This window comes from Megascapheus bottae, chromosome 3 (genome assembly GCF_031878675.1).
Source record: "Megascapheus bottae isolate mThoBot1 chromosome 3, mThoBot2.hap1, whole genome shotgun sequence".
Classification (NCBI taxonomy): Eukaryota; Metazoa; Chordata; class Mammalia; order Rodentia; family Geomyidae; genus Megascapheus; species Megascapheus bottae.
In genome coordinates this window covers 57854156-57875837 of record NC_143511.1, presented here as the reverse complement: position 1 = coordinate 57875837, position 21682 = coordinate 57854156, and the positions used below count along the sequence as shown (strand labels likewise).

Genomic DNA, 21682 nt, shown 5'->3' with positions numbered 1-21682 from the left:
ATGCACACATTATTGAAGCTTTGGCTTCATTCCTGGCCCACATCTCTCAGTTCTATATTTAGCATTTCTGGGCTTAATTTTCCTCTTTAATGAAAGAGTATTAATGATTCTAACTTTAGATCTTCATAAGGCAAAATGACTGGTATTTTATTTTTATACTTGTACATATTATTATATTTATATGAAGTAACAACAAATTTTTCATTCCCTACTTCCATAGAGTTTTATTAAATCCAGGGTATCTTGAGCCACAAGTGTTTGGGTCTGCAAGTTTGTGAACTGTATTTAGGAAAGGAACTAAATTGCCTACATAAGAAAAGAAAAAAAATGTTGAATTTAGGGGTGTTGAGATTGAGAATGTAAGATAGAGAAGCAAGCATCAAAGTCTGCAGGCACTTTGGGGATAAAAATCATAGCCAGGAAGGGATTTTATGTTATTTATTTATCCTCTTCTTTCAGTTTATTTTTATTATCTTTAAGTAGTTGTACAAAGGGATTTCAAGTCAATGTGTCAGTAGGTGAGTACAGTGTATCTTGATCAAGGTCACCCTTCCAAGAGTGATTTTAAAGGTCAAAGGGTAGAATGTAGAGTTTTACCCTGGTTTCTTCCTAGTGGAATGAATGATTTAACTTCCCTTCCTCGCCCTCCCTTGCCTCCAGGTCACTCAGAATCTTCAGTGAAATTGACAATGCTCACTAGGGCTTTTGCTGTTGGATTTGGCAGTAGGCAGCAAGATCAGAGGTGCTGAGTTCTGAATCCTGGTGAGGTGCTGATCCTCGTAGGGTGAGCAGACACAGGATCTAGAGGAGATGACATCTGCCTGCGGTGTAGATTTCTGCAGGCCTCTTCAGGCTGTGCATCTGCCATCTGCCAGACTTTAGGTAGCTTTTGGCCTAGGTAGATATGAAGTCACAGTTTGAGGGCTTCCAGCAGTTCTTTCCATTGCAGCAGAGAAGTAGGAGCAAGGGTGCTGAGAATAGTACTAGCACCTTGTATTTTCTAGTATCTTGATGGAACCCTGCTCTGGCCATCCCCCATCCATTTCCATGGGGGACACAGACCAGGTCGACTTCACTCTTTGGTTGGAGATTATTGGAATATACTCTTTTAGTTCTCTACCAGCACTCTGGCTCAGTCCTCTCAAGAAAGGCATGCCCTGTTCCTGTTAATGGTTCCCCCATATACCTGGGTCTTACAGGCTACCGTCCTCACCTGTGACTGAGCATCCAAGGATTTCAGAGGCAAAATATACCTCACAGAACAACAGAATGTGACCATTCTTTATAGCTTAAGAGGGCAAGGAAGGTGTGATCTCCCCTGAATAGAGTTGATGGTTCTGCCATGCATCAATTGGTAACCTGGTTGTAAATGATGCTTGCTTGTTGGATGTGTGCATCTATCGTAAACCCGCTATCTGGGGGCCTGGCTACCCCTCTTAATATCTTTCTCCCCACCACACTCAGGCCATCAGTGTATCCTGCCTATGTTATTTCTGAAACACTCCATATATTTGCAACCTGCTGCTTCTTAGGCCTCCTTAGCTCTAGATGGTTATACTAGCCTCCTGGTTGGCTCTGGTTAATGCTTTCTTAAAAAAAATAATCATCTCATTTTAGCTTCTGAGAATATTTTTAATTGGGTGGTTTGGACTTACTTGAGGTTGTGAGAATCCATATAACATAGCAGAATAACCTGAGGGATTTTGAAATGTGTGTCTCAAAATAGAGCTGAGGAAAGAAAGGAGGTAGAATCTGTGTAGGTTTTAAAATCCACTTGGAGCAAGGCAAATTTACAACTTGGGCTTCTCTCTGGATTTTCTCCACATCCAGCCGAGTCAGCACTATGGGGGACTGACTGTCATTTCTGTGCTGGGTTTTCATTTCCAACAATTTGTTCAAAATGAAATTCTCTCTGTTAAAGAAAACTTTGGGTTAAATTACCACAACATTTTCTGTGTCAGACTAAAAGGTAAAATTTGCTACATCAGTAAGAGTTTAAGAAAACCAGCGACAGTGGATAATAAAATATCCTAAATCCTTGAAAAGGTCTGAGAGTTATAGTTCATCAGAAAGCTCCGCATTTATCTCTAGCTTTGTAGTGTTTTAAAAAACAGGGCCATCTAGTGGAACCTCTTATCTGAGAAACCCCTTAACTATGAAACCTTATATTTTTTTAGTCTTTAAAATGCCCCCCTTTTAGGCCAACAGCATAGCTTAGTGGTAAAATGCTTACCTAGCATGCATGAAGCTTTGGGTTTGATTTCTCGGCACCAAATACACAGTAAAGGCCTGAAGTGACACTGTGGCTCAAGTGGCACAGTGTTGAGCAAAAAGTATGCAAGGACAGTGCCCAGACCTTGAGTTCAAGCCCCAGAACTGGCAAAAAAATAAAAACAAAAACAAAAACAAAACCTTTTAAATACATCTAAGCCCAGTTTAACCATCTCCGATAGAAATTAGCCTGTTACTGAATAAGTATATATTTTCACCCAAATTCTAGCACTAATTAATTTGGCATAGACCTTGTTTTGTGTATACCTTTCATGTTTCTAGAAGTTCTAAATTGTGTATTTTTTTCCTGTGAGGACAGGTTTTCATCATCTGCCTCCTCTCACATTACCACTTCTGGAACTTTGAGAACTGACTGAAGTATCAAGTAAGGTCGTGTGAAGCAAAATAAAAGATTATGATCCAGGGGGCCAGGAGAGTAGCCTAGTGGTAAAGTGCTTGCCTAGCATGCACCAAGACTCCGGTTCAATTCCTTGATACCACATAGGAAGAAAAAGCCAGAAGTGGTGCTGTGGCTAAAGTGGTAGAGCACTATGAGAATGCCCAAGGACAGTGCCTGGGCCCTGAGTTCAAGCCCCAGGATTGGCAATAAAAAAAAGACAAAAACAACAACAAAAAAAACAAAGATTATGATCCAGGATGATGCAGATGTGTGTTACAAATGTAATTGGACTGATATGACTCATCAAATACTTGTTGGCATTGTGTCAACATGTGTGCTCATGGACGAGTGGAGAGCACATTTAATCAAGGGCAAATGCAAATCTCTCCTTAGCTAAATGAGATGGAGCATTTGTCTTTCTGTAAATGTAGCTAGAGTGTATGCCTCTGTAAGGAATGAATTTCACTATGAACGTGTAGAGTATGCTGGCTTTTATGTATCTCTAAATGCCCTGTCTTACACATCGTCACAGATTTTTCCGATTTGTGCAGCAAAATGTCCTCCTTCTTATTTTGCTAATGGCAGTGCCTTCATTCAATTATTGAAAAGTCTCAAAATCTTTTTTTTTTTTTTGCCAGTGCTGGGGCTTGAGCTCTGGGCCTGAGCACTGTCCTTGGACTTTCTTAAGGCCTGAGCTCTACCACTTGAGCCTCAGCACCACTTCCAGTTTTTTTCTATGTATGTGGTATCAAGGAATCAAACCTGGGTCTTCGTGCATGCTAGTCAAGCACTCAACCACTAGGCTAAACTACCATGCCCCCTCAAAAATCTTTTTAAAAGCTACTACTAAAACGAAAAATGTTTTCTAAAGGTGCTATTGCCGGGTGCCAGAGGCTATCCTCTGCCATCTTAGCTACTCAGGAGGCTTGAGGAGTGTGGTCCAAAGACAGCCTGCACAGACAAATCCAAGAGACTCTGATCTCCTATTGACCAGTTACCATTTGAGCTGTGCCTCAACTGTTAGAATGCCACACTCAAGTTAAAAAGTTTAAGAACAGTTCCCAGGCTCTGAATTCAAGCCCCAGGACTTGCACACAGACACAGACACAGACACAGACACAGACACACACACACACACACACACACACACACACACAGTTGCTATTAAAATGCTGATCAAAAAAGATATACAAACTTATGTATAAGGTGATGCAGGTTTCCTAAGATAAAAAATAAGATGGGAGAATCTTATGTGGAGATAAAAGAATAACTTCCCTGCCTCAATTATTTACTTTAAGTGGTCTTTAAATGATGGGAGAATGTGGTTCCTAACTTAATGAAACAGGGCAAGGCAATGGACTCCCATCTTAATTCCTGGTTACAGGTTCAATCTGGTGAACCAGATCCTGAACTCAGATCAGCCTTCTGTCCACACCACTTGGAATCCATAATCTCTGTCCAGACTAGTGTACTCAATGGGGCGCAAACTGAGATGCCTACTGGCTTTTGAGAATATAGCCAGGCCAGGCACAGTGGCTCATGCCTGTAAGCTTAGCTACTCTGAAGGCTGAGATCTGAGGATCAAGATTCAAAGCCAGCTCGGGCACTAAAGTTCAGGAGACTCTTATCTCCAATTCCCCACCAAAAAACCTAAAGTGGCACTGTGGTTCCAGTGGTAGAGCACTGGCCTTGAGCTGAAGAGCTCAGGGACAGCACTCAGGCCTAGAGTTCAAGCCCCACAATCAACCCCCCCCAAAAAAAGAAATAGAAAATAGAAGAGGGCTCCTTGACCCAAGCCTGTAATCCTAGCTATTTAGGGGGTAGAGGCCAGGCCTGGCATAAAGCTGGCCAGATTTCATCTCAACCAATGCCAAGGCACAGTGGTGTGAGCCTGGCATGTACAGTCACACTGGGAAGCACAAGTTGGAGGTAGCAGCCCAGGCTGGCCCAGGCATAAAGTGAAATATATCAAGGCAGAATTTTCTGGAAGCATAGCCCACAAGTAGAGTACCTGTATAGCACCTGCCAGGCTACTAGACAGATGCAACCTTGAAAAAGTGATTACCAACATAAAACTATTTTTCATTTTTAATCTTCTGGCCTCTAGTTTCTCTGGCCACTGAGCTTTAGATCCTTTCCAGTTTTATGGACTAGTTAACCTAGATTTAGATTTTAAAAACAAACAAACAAACAAAAAAACTGTTTAGATGTAGTTATAATTTTTCAGCAAGCCAGAGTGTCCTCTAGTGGAAGTGTTTGGTAGTTATCAGGAAATGTCTAATTATTGTTCAGTGTATAGTGTCAGCCATATTCTTGGAAGCCTGTAGGGGTCTTGGTTTGCTACAAATAAGTGTACTAGTTGGGTCAGTGAGATTATGAATTTCAGGTGGTATGGACAGAAGGATGATCTGAGTGCAAGATCTGGTTCACCAGATAGAGCCTGCAAACAGGTTTTCAGTAAGTTAAGAGCTGCTGAGTCCATACTTTTCACTTGTGACACACATACTCACACTGCTTTATTTTCACTTAGTTCAGTCTTGTTAGTTTCACAGGCCTAGGAAAATGAGACAGAACAGAACATGGTAGGTAGTTGCCAATGGTATAACAATATATTATTATTATTATTATTATTTTGCCAGTCTTGGAGACAACTCAGGGACTGAGCACTGTCCTTGGGCTTTCCTCAAGGCTCGAGCTCTACCATTTGAGCCTCAGCACCACTTCTGGCTTTTTTCTATGTATGTGGTACTGAGGATTCAAACTCAGGTTTTGGTGCATGCTAGGCAAGCACTCTACCACTAAGTCAAACTCCCAGCTCCTGATTTTTAACCATATCAATCTCAGTTCTTAGAGGGGAGAGGACCATTTTCCAGAAAAGACAAAACAGGTTTTAGGTCAAGAAATTACTAGATGCATTGAACCCCACTTGCAAAAGAAGGCATTGAAATGCCTTGTTGGTGATTTGAATCTCTTCCTTTCTAGCAAGGCTAAGCATAAAGGACTCACTGACACTTGAGCAATAATTGATTGGATCTCGTCATAATAGTTAAGGGTAAGATGCAGAGTTTAGTATAAAATGTAGCTGCAATAAGCAGAATTTGGATTAAGACTAGCTTAAATACATAGTTTACTTAGTACTTCAAGACTTGGGGCTTCTTTTATTTAAAACGTTTATTTGAAGAACTTTGAGTATTTATAACACAACACATGAGCTCCCATCTACCTCCTATAATTTTTATCAATTGCCAATTCATTACCAAATTCACTTCTTTCCTCCCCTCCTGTTTCCTGCCTCCTTCCCCTTATTTAGAAGTAAATTCCAAGCATCATAACCTTTTGCCAATAAATATTATAGACTATATTTCTTTAAAAAAACCCAGAATCTCAAAAAAACCCAGAAATCTCTTTTTGAACATATCCACAATATCATTATAAGCAAAAATTATTAATAATTTATTAATATCATAAACTACTAGTATACTGTTTTAATTTCTCTCTTTATGGGTTCTTTTTCTCTCACTTTCCCTGCAATATATTTTTGTTTAAGAATGAAATAACTTTCAGAAAACTCCTCTAGTCTGGATTCATCGGATTATATCACTCTGGTACCATGTAAGGAGTCTCTCTGTGTTCTGCATTTCATGCAAATGAGCAGTATAATTTAGAAACTGAGTACATTCAAGTTCAATTTGTTCTGCAATGCTATTTCACAGAGGTCGTGGCAACCTTCCACCAGAGGGTACAGTTGTTTGTTGACACAGCTATTGATGGATGATTACCACACTGATTATTGAATGTTGCAAAACGGTGTTATTCTAACCCTGCCCATGCTTCTACTTGGACTGAGTTTTAAGTGCTTCTTTTTTACATTTAATTGTATTGTCAAGGTGATGTACGGGGGGGGGGGGGCGGTTTACAGTTGTATAAGCGAGGTAATGAGTGCATTTCTTGTTGAACACTATTACCCCTCCATCGTTTTTCTCCCATTTCCACTCCCCTCCAGGTGTAAAGTTCATTTCCAACAGAGAATCTTTTGACTATTGCTGTTGCACTGGTTCACTCTTGGTCCATTGCCTCACCATTTTGTTGTTCTCCTTCCCTTAAGTGCTTCTTAGAAGAAAATTTCTCCATCAACTATTTTGTTATTTTAAGATGTAATAAAAAAAAGATGTAATTTGAATAGACTGGCCAGGGCAGGGGGGAATATCTGATTTTTTTCTTACCAGATTTCAAAATAATAACTTGCTTAACAGCCAAAAGCAACAAACACATTTTAAAATTTATTTTGAATGTATGTGAATATATATTTCAAATTCCACTGATGTAATAATCACTGAGGCTCAAAATTTTAGACCAGTTTTAACCTATTCAAGTTGCCTACTGAACTTTTGACATGACCCTATCGTCTTTATTTTATTTTACTTTTAAAAATTTTATCTATTTTTACCAGTCCCAGGGCCTGAACTCAATATCTGGGCCTTGTCCCTGAGCTTCTTTTTGCTCAAGGCTAGCACTGTACCACCTAAGCCACAGCACCACTTCCGGCTTTTCTGTGTATGTCTGATCAAGGAATCGAATCCAGGGCTTCATGCATGCTAGGCAAGCATTCTACTATTAGGCCAAACTCCCCTCCCCGACATATTGACATTAAAAAATGTTTTAATTTCTAATGCAGTAAACATTACTGGGTATAACCCACAACCTAAGAGCTCTCTGAACTCCTCAATAATCTACATGTTGAAAGAACTCTTTGGGGCTAGGAGCATAGCCTAGAGATAGAGTGCTTGTCTAGCATGCACAAAGCCCTGGGTTTCATTCCTCAGTACCACATACATAGAAAAAGCCAGGAGTGGTGTTTTGGCTCAAGTGGTAGAGCGCTGGCCAAAAGAACAGTGCTCAGGCCCTGAGTTCAAGCCCCAGGATTGGCAAAAAAGAAATTGTCATGAGTTTATACTGACTCATTCATGATTACATAATTTTTTTCATATATTTTTATTGTAAGAAATAGAAGGGTTACATTATATTTGCCAGATAGAATGTGCATTAATTCACATACATTGATACCCTTTCTCATGTCTTGGTCCCCATTTCATGATTACGTAATTTATGTCTTTCTCCGAAACCAAAACACCAGTTGAAGATTTGGGGATGCAGCTCAGTGGCAGATGTCTAACATATGTGATGTCCCCAGTTCAACCCTCAGCACCATGAAAAAAAACATGACAAATTAAAAACTCAGTTCTCAAACATTTATTTTCTGGCTAAGATGAACAATGCCATAACCACCCCAACCACTACCAACAATGATTACTTCAAACAGGGTATGGCTCTTGTTTGTAGTTATTTTGTGAGGTTGATTTTTTTTTTCCTATGGCTGTTCTGGTGGTTTAAAAGTTGTGGAGTTTTTTGTTTGTTTAAAATTTATTTTTAATTGGATGTCTTTGAGATTATGCTACCAAGTTGATTAGTTGGATCCATGTGTTTGATTTTACTTTTGAGTTTTAAAGACTGCATTTTGTAAGTAAGTATGCCTGCTTATTTGTTTTGCCAGTCTTTGGGCTTGAACTCAAGGTGTGGGCACTGCCCTTGAGCTTTCTCAAGGCCAAAGCTCTACCACTTGAGCCACAGCACCACGTCCAGCTTTTGCTGTGTATGTGGTACTGAGGAACTGAACCTGGGTCTTTGAGCATGCTGGGCAAGCATTCTACCACTAGTCCACACTCCTGGCCCATGCACTTTATAAGTTTAATTTTGTTTGAAGATTATGTGAGATGGTTAGTTGGTTCTAATGTCAAATTTATGAGATAGGCCATATCCAGAATCATCTAGGTTCTATTTCTGTCCAATTCCTGTCTCATTTCTTCCCTCTCCATACAAGTTGCCTTGTTCTAAAACTCAGTTGCTTACACTTCCACTGTTTAAAAAAAATTCAGAAAGTACATTTAGCTTTGAGTGTGTGTGTGCGTGTGTGTGTGTGTGTGTGAGAGAGAGAGAGAGAGAGAGAGAGAGAGAGAGAGAGAGAGAGAGAGAGAGAGAGAGAGAGAGAGAGAGAGAGAGAATTACAAGTACTTTGCCTTTTGAATTCAGACAGCCCTGAGTTCAAGGCCCAGGACTGGCAAAAAAAAAAAAAAGTTTGTCTAAGAGCATAGCCCAGCCCAGTGGTGGAGTGCTTGCCTAGCATGCAGGAAGACCGGGGTTCGATTCCTCGGTACCATACACACAAAAGGCCGGAAGTGGTGCCGTGGCTCAAGTGGTAGAACACTAGCCTTGAGAAAGCTCCCAAGGACAGTGCTCAGGCCCTGAATTCAAGGCCCAGGCCTGGCAATAAATTAAATAAATAAATAAGATAGCAGGCAATGTACATTTCTTCCCACTTAGTTTAGTTTTTTCCCGAGATGACAGCTGTTTACGTGGATATGACTTTCTATAACTGCAGGAGCACCCCATTGCTTTAGCGTACTAACCTAGTCTCTGCTGAGGAACTTTTGGGGCAGACTCCCGTGTTTTGCTGCTGCAGACCATGCTGCCGAGCACCCTTCGCGCACATTCTTTCAGGTTCTTGTCACCATACCTTCGGGGTAGTCTTGCCCGTGGGACGGCTGGTCAGAGGGTGACCCTAGGAAATCCTCCCAGGTGCCAGCTCATCCTCTTGCTCCTTCCACTGCGCCAATGGAAGAGCTCGCTGAGATGGCGGCTCGCCTTGAACGTGGACGGTTCACAGTACAGATCAGGAAGAGAGGAGCTCCAGGTGGAGGAGGGTGGACACACACAAAGAATTTTGCAGCCGGACCCCACATTCCCGGCTCCCAGGACATGTAAGTCCCGACCACTTTCCTTGAATCCCATCTTTGAGGAGCCCGGCCCCGCCCACCTCCACCAGGCCCCGCCCACCTCCACCAGGCCCCGCCCACCTCCACGCAGGTCCTTTATACTCAGGCGGGCGGGGCGGGGCGGGGGCGGGGGGGGGGGGTAAGAGAGAACGAGCTCTGCGCATGCCCAGACCCTGCTGGCGTTACGGAGCTACGTCATCACCGCGCGCCGTTCCCAAGCGTTCCCGCAAGGTCGCCCCGCGCACGGCCGAGGGTGACCGGGCCGTGGTTCCGGGGTTCCTTGTTGCTGTGCCTCCTTCTCGGTCGTCCCCCTCCCCGGACATCTGGCGCGGCCACATGGCGGGGTACACGCGGGATGAGAAGCTGAGGCTGCAGCAGCTGCGGGAGCTCAGAAGGCGATGGCTGAAGGACCAGGAGCTGAGTCCCCGGGAGCCCGTGCTGCCCCCGAGGAAGGGGTGGTCGGTCGAGGGGTTCTGGAAAAAGTTCGTGGAGAACGGGGCCCCCTGGAGGAAGCTGGTGAGTTGGGGTGTCTCCCGGCAGCTCCGTTCGCGCTCCCCCGCCGGCCCCGTCGTTCCTCCCGGGATCGTGAGTTTCGGAGCGGCCGGGGGGAGCGGAGACGCTACGCCGGCTTGTCCTCCGAGGCCCGCGCCGGCCTCAGCGGGGCCCAGCACCGCCGGCTCCGCACCTTGCCCGGTAGCCGTCCAAGCGTGATGGACTAGGACGCGGTTGATAGGTTCCGCATGTCTACCTCTTCCCTCAGAACAGCAGGCAAAGAATTCGCTGGAGTTGCCATCTCTGGATCTTAGAGTTTAAGACCACATGCCTCTCGCTGGCACGTAGCTTTTTGTCATCGCATAAAAGGACAAGGTAACTAGGTATCACTCTAGGAGTCAGGATTTGTAAAGTGACCTCTCTAAACCGTCACTCTATGCTTCTCACACATTGCTTCCCTTTTAAAGTAAAACTGCATTCTTGGACTTTGTTGGGCGGGCAAGTCAGTCATTCGAAGATCCAAGTGGCAGAATGCTAGCCTAGCAAGAGCAAGGTCCTGAGTTTAAACCCCAGTATCGTCCCCCCAAAACAACAACCACAAAAAAACCCCTCACTAGCCAAAGACTTGTCTTAGGCTCAAGTGACAGAGTGTAATAGCCAAAGTCTGGCTTTTATTTTCACAATTCTGGATATTTTCTTGGTCTGTTAATTAAATCATATCAATTATGAAAGATGAATAGTGTGTTACAGTTGCTTCCAGTTACCTATAATATTGGCTAATAATAGTAATAAATAGCATGATATGCTGGGAGCTGGAGGCTGAGATCTAAGGATCATCAAAGCTAGGTTCATGAGACTCTTATCTCAATAAATCACATAAAAATCTGGAAGTGGCGCTGTGTCTCAAGTAGTAGAGTGCTGACTTAGGAGCAAAAAGGAGCCAGGGACAGCACCCAGGCCAGGCTCAAGGATGGGCAATAAATAAATATAGCATGATGCTTTTGCTGTGCAGATGCCTAGTATTCTGAAGACATTATATACATTACTCTTGTATAATAGAAACTGTTTCTTATCCTCTTATTAAATGTGAGGAAACTGAAGACTAACAACATTCATTGAGTTACCCAGGGTCACAGCTAGGGATTGAAGGGAGTTCATGCTGAAATTCACCTGTTTTCTACTCTCCTCTTGTATTACAACAGAATTGGTGGAATTTTCTGAGAAAGTGATATTAAATACTTACGGTGCTAATATTCCATTCTTGTAATTTAAGTTGTTTCCAACCCTATGTATCCTTGACATTCCCTGTTGATTTTGGCAATCACTGGTTGAAAGTTGATCTCACCTGTCAGCCTGGAGATTGAAAGCAGTAGGTAACCATGTATTGACTTCCATTTTAACTTTGAATTTATATTGTGCAATCCTATCTGTTACAATACTGTTACATATCCTGAAAAGGCTATAGGTGTGTTTCAGTCAGATGAGTTGCCATGGAAAAATTCCATTTTCCATTGTTTTGTATTTCTGTTTGGAAATAGTCTGGCAGAAGGCATCCTAGAGTGAGTGTAGAATACTCTTACCTTAGTATGTAAAACATTCTTTATGGCCTGAGAGTTTGGCCTACTGATAAGAATGCTTGCCCAGCATGAACAAAGACCTGGGTTCGATTCTTTGGTACCACATACATAAAAAAGCTGAAGTGGTGCTGTGGCTTAAGTGGAAGAACTCTAGCCTTGAGACAGCCCAGTGACAGTGCTCAGGCCCTGATTTCAAGCCCCACGACTAGCCCAAAAAAAAAAAAAATCTTTTTCCAATGTGTGCTAGAGGATATCTACCTTACATTAAAAGTAATGCATGTGTTATTGATAGTGGGTACTAAAGTTGATAAATTAAGGAGGTGACTTTACCTTAAAAATTCTATAGGTTTGATCATTCTTGTTAAGTCTATTAAAATTTTTTCTTATGCTATGTTTAACAAAATTGAAATATGGATATGTTTTAGAGGCCTTATGCTTTAAAAGGAAAAGTATTAATAAATGCTTTGCTATATAGTCTTGCAAAATGCTGCCTGTACTGAGCCTTGTTTTAGATGCTGTAAGGTATCTCCCAATAGCCCCTATAGTTAATAAAAGTGTTTGGGTGGGTAAAATTCACTATAAAATACAAGGAAACATTTTAGAGATTTGTAGAATAATGGTATAACCTAATGATGGATTATCTGCTTTTTTTGTTGTTGTTGTTGTATGTTTTTCCCTAGGTCTATAGCACATACCGAAACAGCATGTTTGCTATTTTTAGTGTATTTGTACCTGCTTGGACTATTCATTATTACCTCAAATATCATGTGGCTGTAAGTATGTTCTAAGTACAAGCTTATTTAAAATATTATCCAAAACAGTTTCCTATATAGGCATACCATATCTGTATTGTGTAAATAAACTGCCATATAAAAGCTTATTTCAAAGTACTTTGAGCCTCTTTATGTAAAAATAATTAATGAAACTTACTATTAATGGTTAAGTAGGTAAGTCAGTATGGTTTTCCAAAATATTATTCTTTAGTTTATAACTTGAGCTACATTTCCTCCTGGAAGTAGTATTTAAGTAATCAGAATGTAACTGACAGAATACTAGTGTGAACATCAGAGTTCTGAGCAGGAAGGGAAAAACTTTCTGCTCCATTTTTGGAGCACAGATCTAATACAAGATGAAATTCAAAATTAGACAGAGGTTATTTTTGACAGCATCTTCTTTCTCTTTCCTTCATTTTTGCCTTGTTTTTCCCACTTTAAAATTCAGCATGTTCAAAAACTTGAACTCTCCCACTGCCAGATCTTGCATGGGCTGACTAAACGGAGCCAGTGTCCCTGTTTTAAATACGAGGGAGAGCACAGTGCAGTACATGGTGTTGGATTCCAGACAGGGTAATAGGAGCATATAGTTTCTGGAATAACATGAAAGGGAGCGGCAGACTTCCCTGTATGGAGTATTCAAGCATAGAGTGAGAAGGCATTTTTTTTTGGTCCAGTCTTGGGGCTTGAACTCAGAGCCTGAGCTTTGTCCTTGGACTTTGTCAAGGCTAGCTTTTTCTATGTATGTGGTACTGAGGTATCAGACCCAGATCTTTGTGCATGCTAGGCAAGTACTCTACCACTAAGCCAAACTCTTGGCCCGGAGAACGCATTTTTTTTACTTAGTGAAGGCTGTTAGATCCTGAGTAGGCTGTGGGTAAGGTGAGCACACCTGTGTGGAAAGCAGTAGTAGCAGGAAGCTGGTGTAGCTACTGGAGTCTGAGCAGAAGGATGGTGATACAAGTTGGTGACAGATGATACAAGTTGGTGACAGATAGAAAATACAACCCAGAGCATATGTGAACCTGCATTAGTTGAGAAGTTTACACATGTTAAAGTGTAGTGGTAATGATGGGAAATTTGTTACATATAAGGATATGCAATAAGCAAGCATATATGATAATAATAAAGGGACCTCAAATTCTTACTGCTGGAAAAGAGAGATATGGAAAGAGGAAAAACCTTATGGTGCTGGAACAGAATTGCAAGTATTGGTATGAACTCGGGGTTTTCACTATGTATCCAGAGGTAGACGAAGAAATATGAATGTAAATGTGAATGTGTGTTTTTATATATTTATTTTCACCATCTCTCTCCACTAAGAAAGCATGGGAACAGTGCTGCATCTTAGGACACTAAGCAGCCAGGTCTTGCTTTCTTTTTAAAATTTTATTCTATTAGCATATATTAGTTGTACAAGAGGATTTCATTGTGGTATTTGTGTACAATGAAAATCCATGCATACAGTGTCCCTGAATATGACAATGTTAATTTTTTATTTGTTTTTAAGAATATTGTTTGTATAGGAAATTTATAATGGTGAGAAATTTAGTAAAAAATGATTCAGAAAACATTATTTTTGTAATGTTTATAACCTTCAGATGCTTCCCAAATAAAACATTACAAGTTAGAGACTAACAAGCTATGGAGTATCTAGTTGATGTTTGTTTTCTATTGGTCTTTCAAAAGACCAATAATTAAAAATGTTTGAATTTTTTAGAAAGTCCCCTTACCAGATTTGTTTTCTGTTGATTGTGTAGGTTCTTTAGAATTATGATCACTGATGTCATCTTTGTTTTTTTACTAAGCAGTTGATGTCCTTTGATCAATAACTGTGGAGTGTCTAGTATGTCCTCTTTCCCTAGAAAGAGTAGGGAAGAGTAAATATCCAGCCTCAAGCATTGTATATAGTGCATATAACATACTTTGAGTGTTTGAGGTAGATTTTATTTGGGTAAGAATATGGAGAAGTTTTTGCTTGCCTAGCATGCACAAAGACCTGGGTTCCATTCCTTGGTACCACATACATCATAGAAAAAAGGCGGAAGTGGTGCTGAGGCTCAAGTGGTAGAGCTCTAGCCTTGAGAAAGTCCAAGGACAGTGCCCAGGCCCTGAGTTCAAGCCCAAGACTGGCAAAAAAAAAAAAAAAAAAAAAAAAAAAGAATATGGAGAAGTTATCCCAGTTAACAGGAAAATAGGGAGTGACTAAGGATTGTATCCAAAACAGAGGTGATTGGGATAGAAGTTCTCGGTCAACTCATTTGGCTGTGACTGATTTAAGGAAGATCTTGAAAATTAGGCAGGATATTGTATTTAGTGGTCATTGGGAAATTCCTTTGTAAAAGAGAAGTTACACGTTGAATGTGAAGGAAATTTAGAAAAACACTGCTATCCAGAGTGAGCTGAGGGGAGAAACTTTTAGACAGTAGCAGTTCACTGGAGGCTAGTATTTCAGTGAGGGTGAGGATGAAGACAGCAGAGATGAAAAAGAGAGATGAAGGGCTGGGAGTTTGGCCTAGTGGTAGAGTGGTTGCCTAGCATGCACAAAACCTAGGTTCCAGTCCTTGGTACCACATCCATAGAAAAGCCAAAAGTGGTGCTATGCTCAAGTGGTAGAGCACTATCCTTGAGAAAGTCCAAGAACAGTGCCTAGGCCCTGAGTTCAAGCCAGGACTGGAAAGGGGTGGGTGGGGGGGAGGTGTGAAACCAGGAGACACTTTTAAAGGAAGGTACACCTGAAGTGTTAACAGTTGGTTAACTTGAGGATAAAATCCAAGTTCCAGCCAGGGGTGATGGTGCACACCTGTAATCCTAGCTACTAAGGAGGCTGAGATCTGAGGATTAAGGTTCAAAGCCAGCCTGGGTACAAAAGGACCTGAGACTCTTTTCTCCAATTAACTTCTAGAAAAATGGGAAGTGGGGCTTGGCTCAAGGGGTATAGGGCGGTAGCCTTGCACTGAAATGCTCAGAGACAATGCCCAGGGGAAAGGCAGTAGCCTTGAGCTGAAGAGCTCAGGAACAGCACCCTGGCCAAGTTCAAGCCCCAAAACCCATCAAAAACAAAACAACCAACAAACCTAAGTTCCTCTTTACTTCCTTAGGAGTATACAGTTATCACTCTGCCACTTGAGCAACAGCACCACTATTTTTATTTAAAGAAATTTAAATTCATGTTCTCACCTTGAAAATCAACAAAGTCTTTCTCAACCAATTAAGGGGGCTTACAGTTTAGATCTCTAAGGATCAGGTTAGTAATTTCTATTATTTGATGGGTTTAAAAATCTTTGTATATTCATCAATATGTTGATTTGCCATTTATACATGTTATTTTTTTTCCTTCACTATTTTAGCACATATGACACAATAAAGAAAATAGTACTTCCAGTGAATTTTTTTTTTTTTTTTTTTTTTTTTGCTAGTCCTGGGCTTGAGCTCAGGGCCTGAGCACTGTCCTTGGACTTTCTCAAGGCTAGAGCTCTACCACTTGAGCCTCAGCACCACTTCTGGCTTTTATCTATGTATGTGGTACCGAGGAATCGAACCCGGGTCTTCATGCATGCTAGGCAAGCACTTTAACCACTAGGCCAAACTCCCGGCCCTGAATTTTTTTTTTTTAATTTTATGTTGTTTTGTGCTGGTACTGGTGCTTGAATTCAGGACCTTAAGCTCTACCTCTGCTTTCTTGGGCTCAGTTAGTACTCTACAATTCGTTGAGCTATGCCTCTAATCCAGCATTTTGCTGGTTAATTGAAGATGGAGTCTAGTGGACTTTTCCTGCCTAGGGTGGCTATGAACCATGATATTCTCAGCCCCTTGAGAGGCTAAGATTATAAGCATGAGTCACCTATGCCTGGATCTGCAGGGAAAAAAATATATAACATCCAGAAAAAACTAGTCATGGTAATCTGGAAATAAGTTAGTAATTATTTTTAAAAGCTATTGTTTTCTTGTCATTCAGTTTTCAAATTCTATGAAATTTTTAATGCTTTAAACTGAATTTATAATTTTTGTTTATTAAGTGGTGTAGGGATTTTGAACTCAGGTGTTTGTTATGCTAGGCAAGCACTGTAACATCTTTGAGCCATGCCCTTGGCACCTTTTTTCAGTAGTCCCTTGTGCTTTTTTTTTGTCTGAGCCATGACTGGATTGCTATCTTACCTGTGTGTTCCAATAACTCATGTTATAGGTGTGAGTCACTAAACTTGGCTTGTTTCTGAGATGAGTCTTTACAAATTTTTTGCCTTGGGTGGCCTTGAACTATGATCCTCCCACCTCAGCCACTAGTATAGCTGGGATCACAGGTGTGTACCACTTTACCAGTCATTCATACACACATACACACACACACCTGGTGAAAAGACTAGGTTTTTTTTTTTTTTTCAGTATTCATAGGCAAAGCTTGTAACTCTAAAAAATAGATATTTTGAACTTAATTATGCATTTTTAAATAGAGTCTTAAACTTAACCCATTCGACCTTCAAATGGTTGGATTATTTTTTATATATTACAATCAAAACATTTAGATTATCCCAGTGCATTCACAACTTTTAAAAAGATGGGATTTCTTGAGCTGAAGAGCTCAGGGACGGTGCCCAGGCCATGTTCAAGCCCCATGACCTCCCCCCCCAAAAAAAGGTGGCATTTGTTTATACTCTAGATTTACTTTATCATGTCTATAACTAAATTGTTTTAGAACTGGAGGGATATTTTCAGAAGCAGATTTGACAAACCATATTTGCTGGGGTGATGACAGAACAGGACATTATTGTTGTCTATATGGAGTCTCACTACCAGGCCAGGTGATTTTCCTTAAACAGAGGCAGACATACTTGACTGTGTTAGTTGAGGTTTTCAATAAGATTGCAACGAGTTTGCTTTGGCTCACTCCTCTGCTTTCTAATTGATTCAACATTTCCTGGAAAACATTTTGATGTTTTGCCTTTGGCCACAGTTCTTATAATGACATTTTAATGTCTACATATTTTAAGAATTTTGTTACATGTAACTGTATCCCACAATTATTTAGCATCTCCTCTTTGCAAGGCATTTTATAAACAGGAATACAGCAATGAACAAAGCAGATTGTGTCACTGCCCTCATGAACTATTTGTTCCAGTCTTGGAGACAGGTAACAGACCAATGAAAAAAGTTTATCACATGTAGGAAGGAATCGGGTTTCTAGTACAAGAATTAAACAGGGCAAAGGATCAGAGAATGGCAGGGACTGCCATTTTAATTTGGCCTCTCTGAGGAAGTGATATTTGAATAGAAACACAGAAAAAAAATGAGACTATGGGCCAAGCAGTTTTCTGAGAGTCTTCTTCATTCAGGTAGAGGTATTTGTGAGTACAAAGGTCCTTAGGCATAATGGCTCACTGACTGAACCTAGTGGCTGCTATGACCATAGGCACAGCAAATGAGGGAGAATGTGTAGAGGGAGATAAATAAGCCCAGAGTCAGATCATGTAGAGCCTTTGAGACCATAGCATGGACTTTATATTTAAAGTCTTTTGCTTTAAATATAATGAAAATATGAGTGGAGAAGTGATACATCTTAAAGGGGTATGTCTGAACTGTAGCAGACACGGATGAAAGCAAGAAGGCCAATAAGTATTGCTGGGCAGTCCATGTTGAAAAAAAAAAAAACCAACTGATTGAGGATTGTGGAAGGGATTAAAGTTCTAGAGGTGGTGAGAAGCACTTGGAATCAAGGTACATCAAGGCACCCCCAACAGAATCTGCTGAGGAGTCAAGGCTACGGGCCTTTGCACAGAGGGTAATGGAGTATGGGAGGAGCAGTTGGGGTTGAGGAAGTATGCAGTGGACCTGTTTCAGTTTCAGATGTCTCTTGAGAGCTAAGTAGATATGTTGAATAAACAGATGTGAATGTGGTGTTCTGTGAAAGCCCAACGCTTAAGTTTACAGTTTAGGATAGAATGTTTTATTTCCACAAGAAATTCTATTATATTTTTATTGCAGACGAAACCGTATGCCGTTGTTGAAAGGAAGCCCAGAATATTCCCAGTAAGTCCCAAACCGATTTTGTTTGCATATTATTGTTCTTCTCTAAGTGATTATTTATTAGACTAAAATGTTCTTTTCTTCATACTGTTCATTTATGTGCCCATTTTATATAATAGTATGAGGAGGTAGCAACTACAGGTGAAATTGGAAATTGGCAGTGGACATGTCAGTGTTCAGCTTTGCATGTTCAACCTCTCTGATCCTACAGTGAGTTGTAGTACAAAAGACTCAGGGCATAGTCTGACAAGACATCTGAGCATGGGATCTGCAACAGAATTCCTGTTATTTCAAAGTCTTCTGTGGCTTTATGCCTCCGTTTGTGAATTTAAGATATATACGCCCTAATACTAATTCAAAATGAGGTCTTTCATCATTATTACTACTCATTAGGCAATTTGTGTATGTATGAGTGTATATGTATGTGTATTTCTTTTGGGTTTATTTTTTGGTCTATACTGGGGTTGGAACTTAGGGTCTTAAAGAGATTGATCTGCCACTTGATTCACATCTCCAGCCTACCTTTTTGCTGATTTATTAGAGATAGTCCCACAGACTTTTCTGCCCAGGCTGGCTTCAAAGTACCCAGTGGATCTCAGTTTCCAGCTTTTTGGTGATTAGTTGGAGATAATTGAATCTCAGTCTTTAGATCTCAGCTTCCTGAGAAGCTAGAATTACAGATCTGAGCCATAAGCACCTGGCTCAGTTGAAATTTTTATTCTTGGTGAGATTATTGTTTCGTACGATGTTGTTTTTCTAGTCATAGATGAGACACCTTTGCTTACTGTCCTTCCTGGTGTTTGCATTGTCTAGGTAGTTTGTTATTATCAATCTATACCATAGCTGAGTAGGTATTGGGAACTTTCTTAGGGGTGTACAGCCTTCAAAGTTTGCTTCCTTGAGTTGGGCACTGTTCGTTCATACCTCTTCACTCATGAGCAGTACCTTCTCTTGGGTTAAAGACAGATGCAATTCCTGGACGACTAAATCAAGCAACACTAACATCTTCATGGCCAGGGTTATTCTACGGCCAATGCTCAGAAATTTGTAATCCTAATCACTCAGGTGGCTGAAGTCTGAGGTTTACGGTTCAAAGCCAGCACTGGGAGGAAAGCCTGTAAGACTTTTTTGTTTTCTTGCCAGTCCTGGGGCTTGAACTCAGAGCCTTTGCACTGTCCCTGAGCTTTTCTGTTCAAGGCTTATGGTCATCACGTTGAGCCACAGTTCCACTTCCATCTTTCGTTGGTTGATTGGAGATAAGAAGTTTTAGGGACTTTTTTGCTCATGCTATGATCTTCAGATCGCAGCCTCCTGAGTGTCTAGGATTATAGGCATGAGCCACCAGCTCCTTATTCCTGTGAGGCGCTTATCTCCAAGTTATCACCAAAAAGCAGTTGTGGCACAAGTGGTAGAGTGCTAGTCTTGGGCACAAATGCTTAGGGACAGAATCTAGGCCTTCAGTTCCAGCTGCAGTACCAGCGCAGACAGACACAAGAAAAAAACAAAAAAACCCCCAAGATTTTGCCTCCTGCTCACAGGGAGGAGCTAGAAGTGCTAGAAGTTTTCATTTCAAGCTTTTGTAGACCATGTATGTGGCTTATTGACTTATTGATTTATCTTAATAATTGGTGAGGAAAAGAAAAACCCAACAAGCAAAAAAAACCCAAAACCAAAAAAACCTGTCAGGCATTTGTTTCTAGTCAGTCCTACATGCCAGCATTCATTCTTTCACTAGTTAACAAGCTTTGTTTGCCCTCAAGCACCCGTTTCTAAGTCACTGGCAATTATGGAGGCCCTCTGAAAGATTAGTTCAAAGATTGTCTTCACTTTGATTTAATCTTTGTCATAGGACCAAGTCTCCCTGGTACTAACTCTGTGCAAGGATTCAGAAGCAGTCTGGTGTCCTAATACTGTCTCATTTTTTTTTTTCTTTCAGTTACAACTTCTTCCCTGGGCTCATGTTTCTTTCTTTCTTTCTTTTCTTTCTTTTTTTTTTTTTTTTTTGTGGGTCTTGGGGCTTGAACTCTGGGCCTGGGCACTGTCCTGAGATTTTTACCTCAAGGCTACCATCCTACTCTGGACCTGGGCATTGTCTCTGAGCTCTTCACCTCAAGGCTACCACCCTACCCCTGGAGCCACAGCCCCACTTCTCCTTTTCTAGAGATTAATTGGAGATAAGAGTCTCACAGTCTTTAGTGCCTGGGCTGGCTTTGAACCTGGATCCTTAGATCTCAGCCTCCTGAATAGCTAGGATTACAGGCATGAACCACCACGCCTTAAAAGTTTATTTCTAAGACAGCCAGCAGTTTTCACATACTCTATAATTTTTCCCCTTTTCTGGAAACAGCTACTTTTAGAACCTCAAGCAACTAGGCACTCTGCTTTCAAATTATAGGAGACATTTTCACACTGCCTTTATTTGAGAGTTTCATGATGTACTGAGGTTGGCCTTGAACTTATCAGCCTTCTGAGTACTGGGATTATAGGCATGTACCACCATTCTTTGCACTACATTTGTTTCCATGTTTTTAGCCTGAGAGCCTGTCTTTGCCTAGATTGCTAAACTGCCCAGCCAAAGTTTACATCCTGTTTCCAGTAAATAAGCCAGTAAGAAACTGGAAATTGCTTAGCATATTCAGTTGCTAGAAATAAGATTACTATCTCTTTTTTTTTTTAATGGAATATATTTCCCACTTCTTTCTAGGGCTTCTCTTTCTCAGGATCTTGCAAAGTTATCCCAGACCACCTGGAGACACAAAATTCATGCCCTTTCCAGTCACTGTGTCTCTAAATTAAAGTTGTTTTTTCACTTATACCTTAAAATTGTGAGTATTAGTTACCATTTTTAAACAGCTTCTACCTCAGTGAAGTCCTCTTACTATTAAGCCATAGATCCACTTCTGGCTTTTGGTAGGTTATTGCAGTCCTCAGCTCTCAGCCTCCTCAGTAGCCAGGATTATAAGCAAGAGACACCAGTACCTGCTTGAAATCTTTTTAAAAGTGAATGCAAGGACACAGCTAACTTTTCCATGCACTCTCACCAACATGAATAGATCTACCTACCACCTCTGCAGACTTTGAGTTTTATTATGCTTTTTTTTTTCCTCTAGGGTGATACAATTCTGGAGACTGGAGAAGTAATTCCCCCAATGAAAGATTTTCCTGATAACCATCACTGAAGATTATGTACAACTTTCAAAACTTACATAACAGCCTACTTGTACTTATGTACTATATTTACTGAATATATTCCTGGAAAAGTAAATAATAAAATGTGTTCTCCGAAAAGTATTCTGTTGTTTTCCAAACATTGTCTAG

At 40.9% G+C, this 21682-nt stretch overlaps 1 protein-coding gene and 1 long non-coding RNA gene across 2 annotated transcripts; one reads left to right on the top strand and one right to left on the bottom strand.

The window, feature by feature from the left end:
* Window positions 1-1649: 1649 nt before the first annotated feature.
* Window positions 1650-14198, bottom strand: LOC150065528 (uncharacterized). The gene is made up of 4 exons (XR_016534964.1): window positions 14077-14198; window positions 11237-11346; window positions 5182-5225; window positions 1650-1912 (listed from the first exon to the last, which is right to left on the bottom strand). It is a non-coding gene; the product is annotated as an uncharacterized LOC150065528 (long non-coding RNA).
* On the top strand, window positions 9739-21655 carry Ndufb6 (NADH:ubiquinone oxidoreductase subunit B6). Its single transcript, XM_090330089.1, has 4 exons — window positions 9739-10017; window positions 12251-12343; window positions 18323-18367; window positions 21475-21655. The coding sequence occupies exons 1-4, from the start codon at window positions 9838-9840 to the stop codon at window positions 21541-21543; spliced, it is 387 nt and encodes a 128-aa protein (XP_090186215.1). The 5' UTR covers window positions 9739-9837; the 3' UTR covers window positions 21544-21655.
* The last annotated feature ends 27 nt before the right edge of the window (window positions 21656-21682 follow it).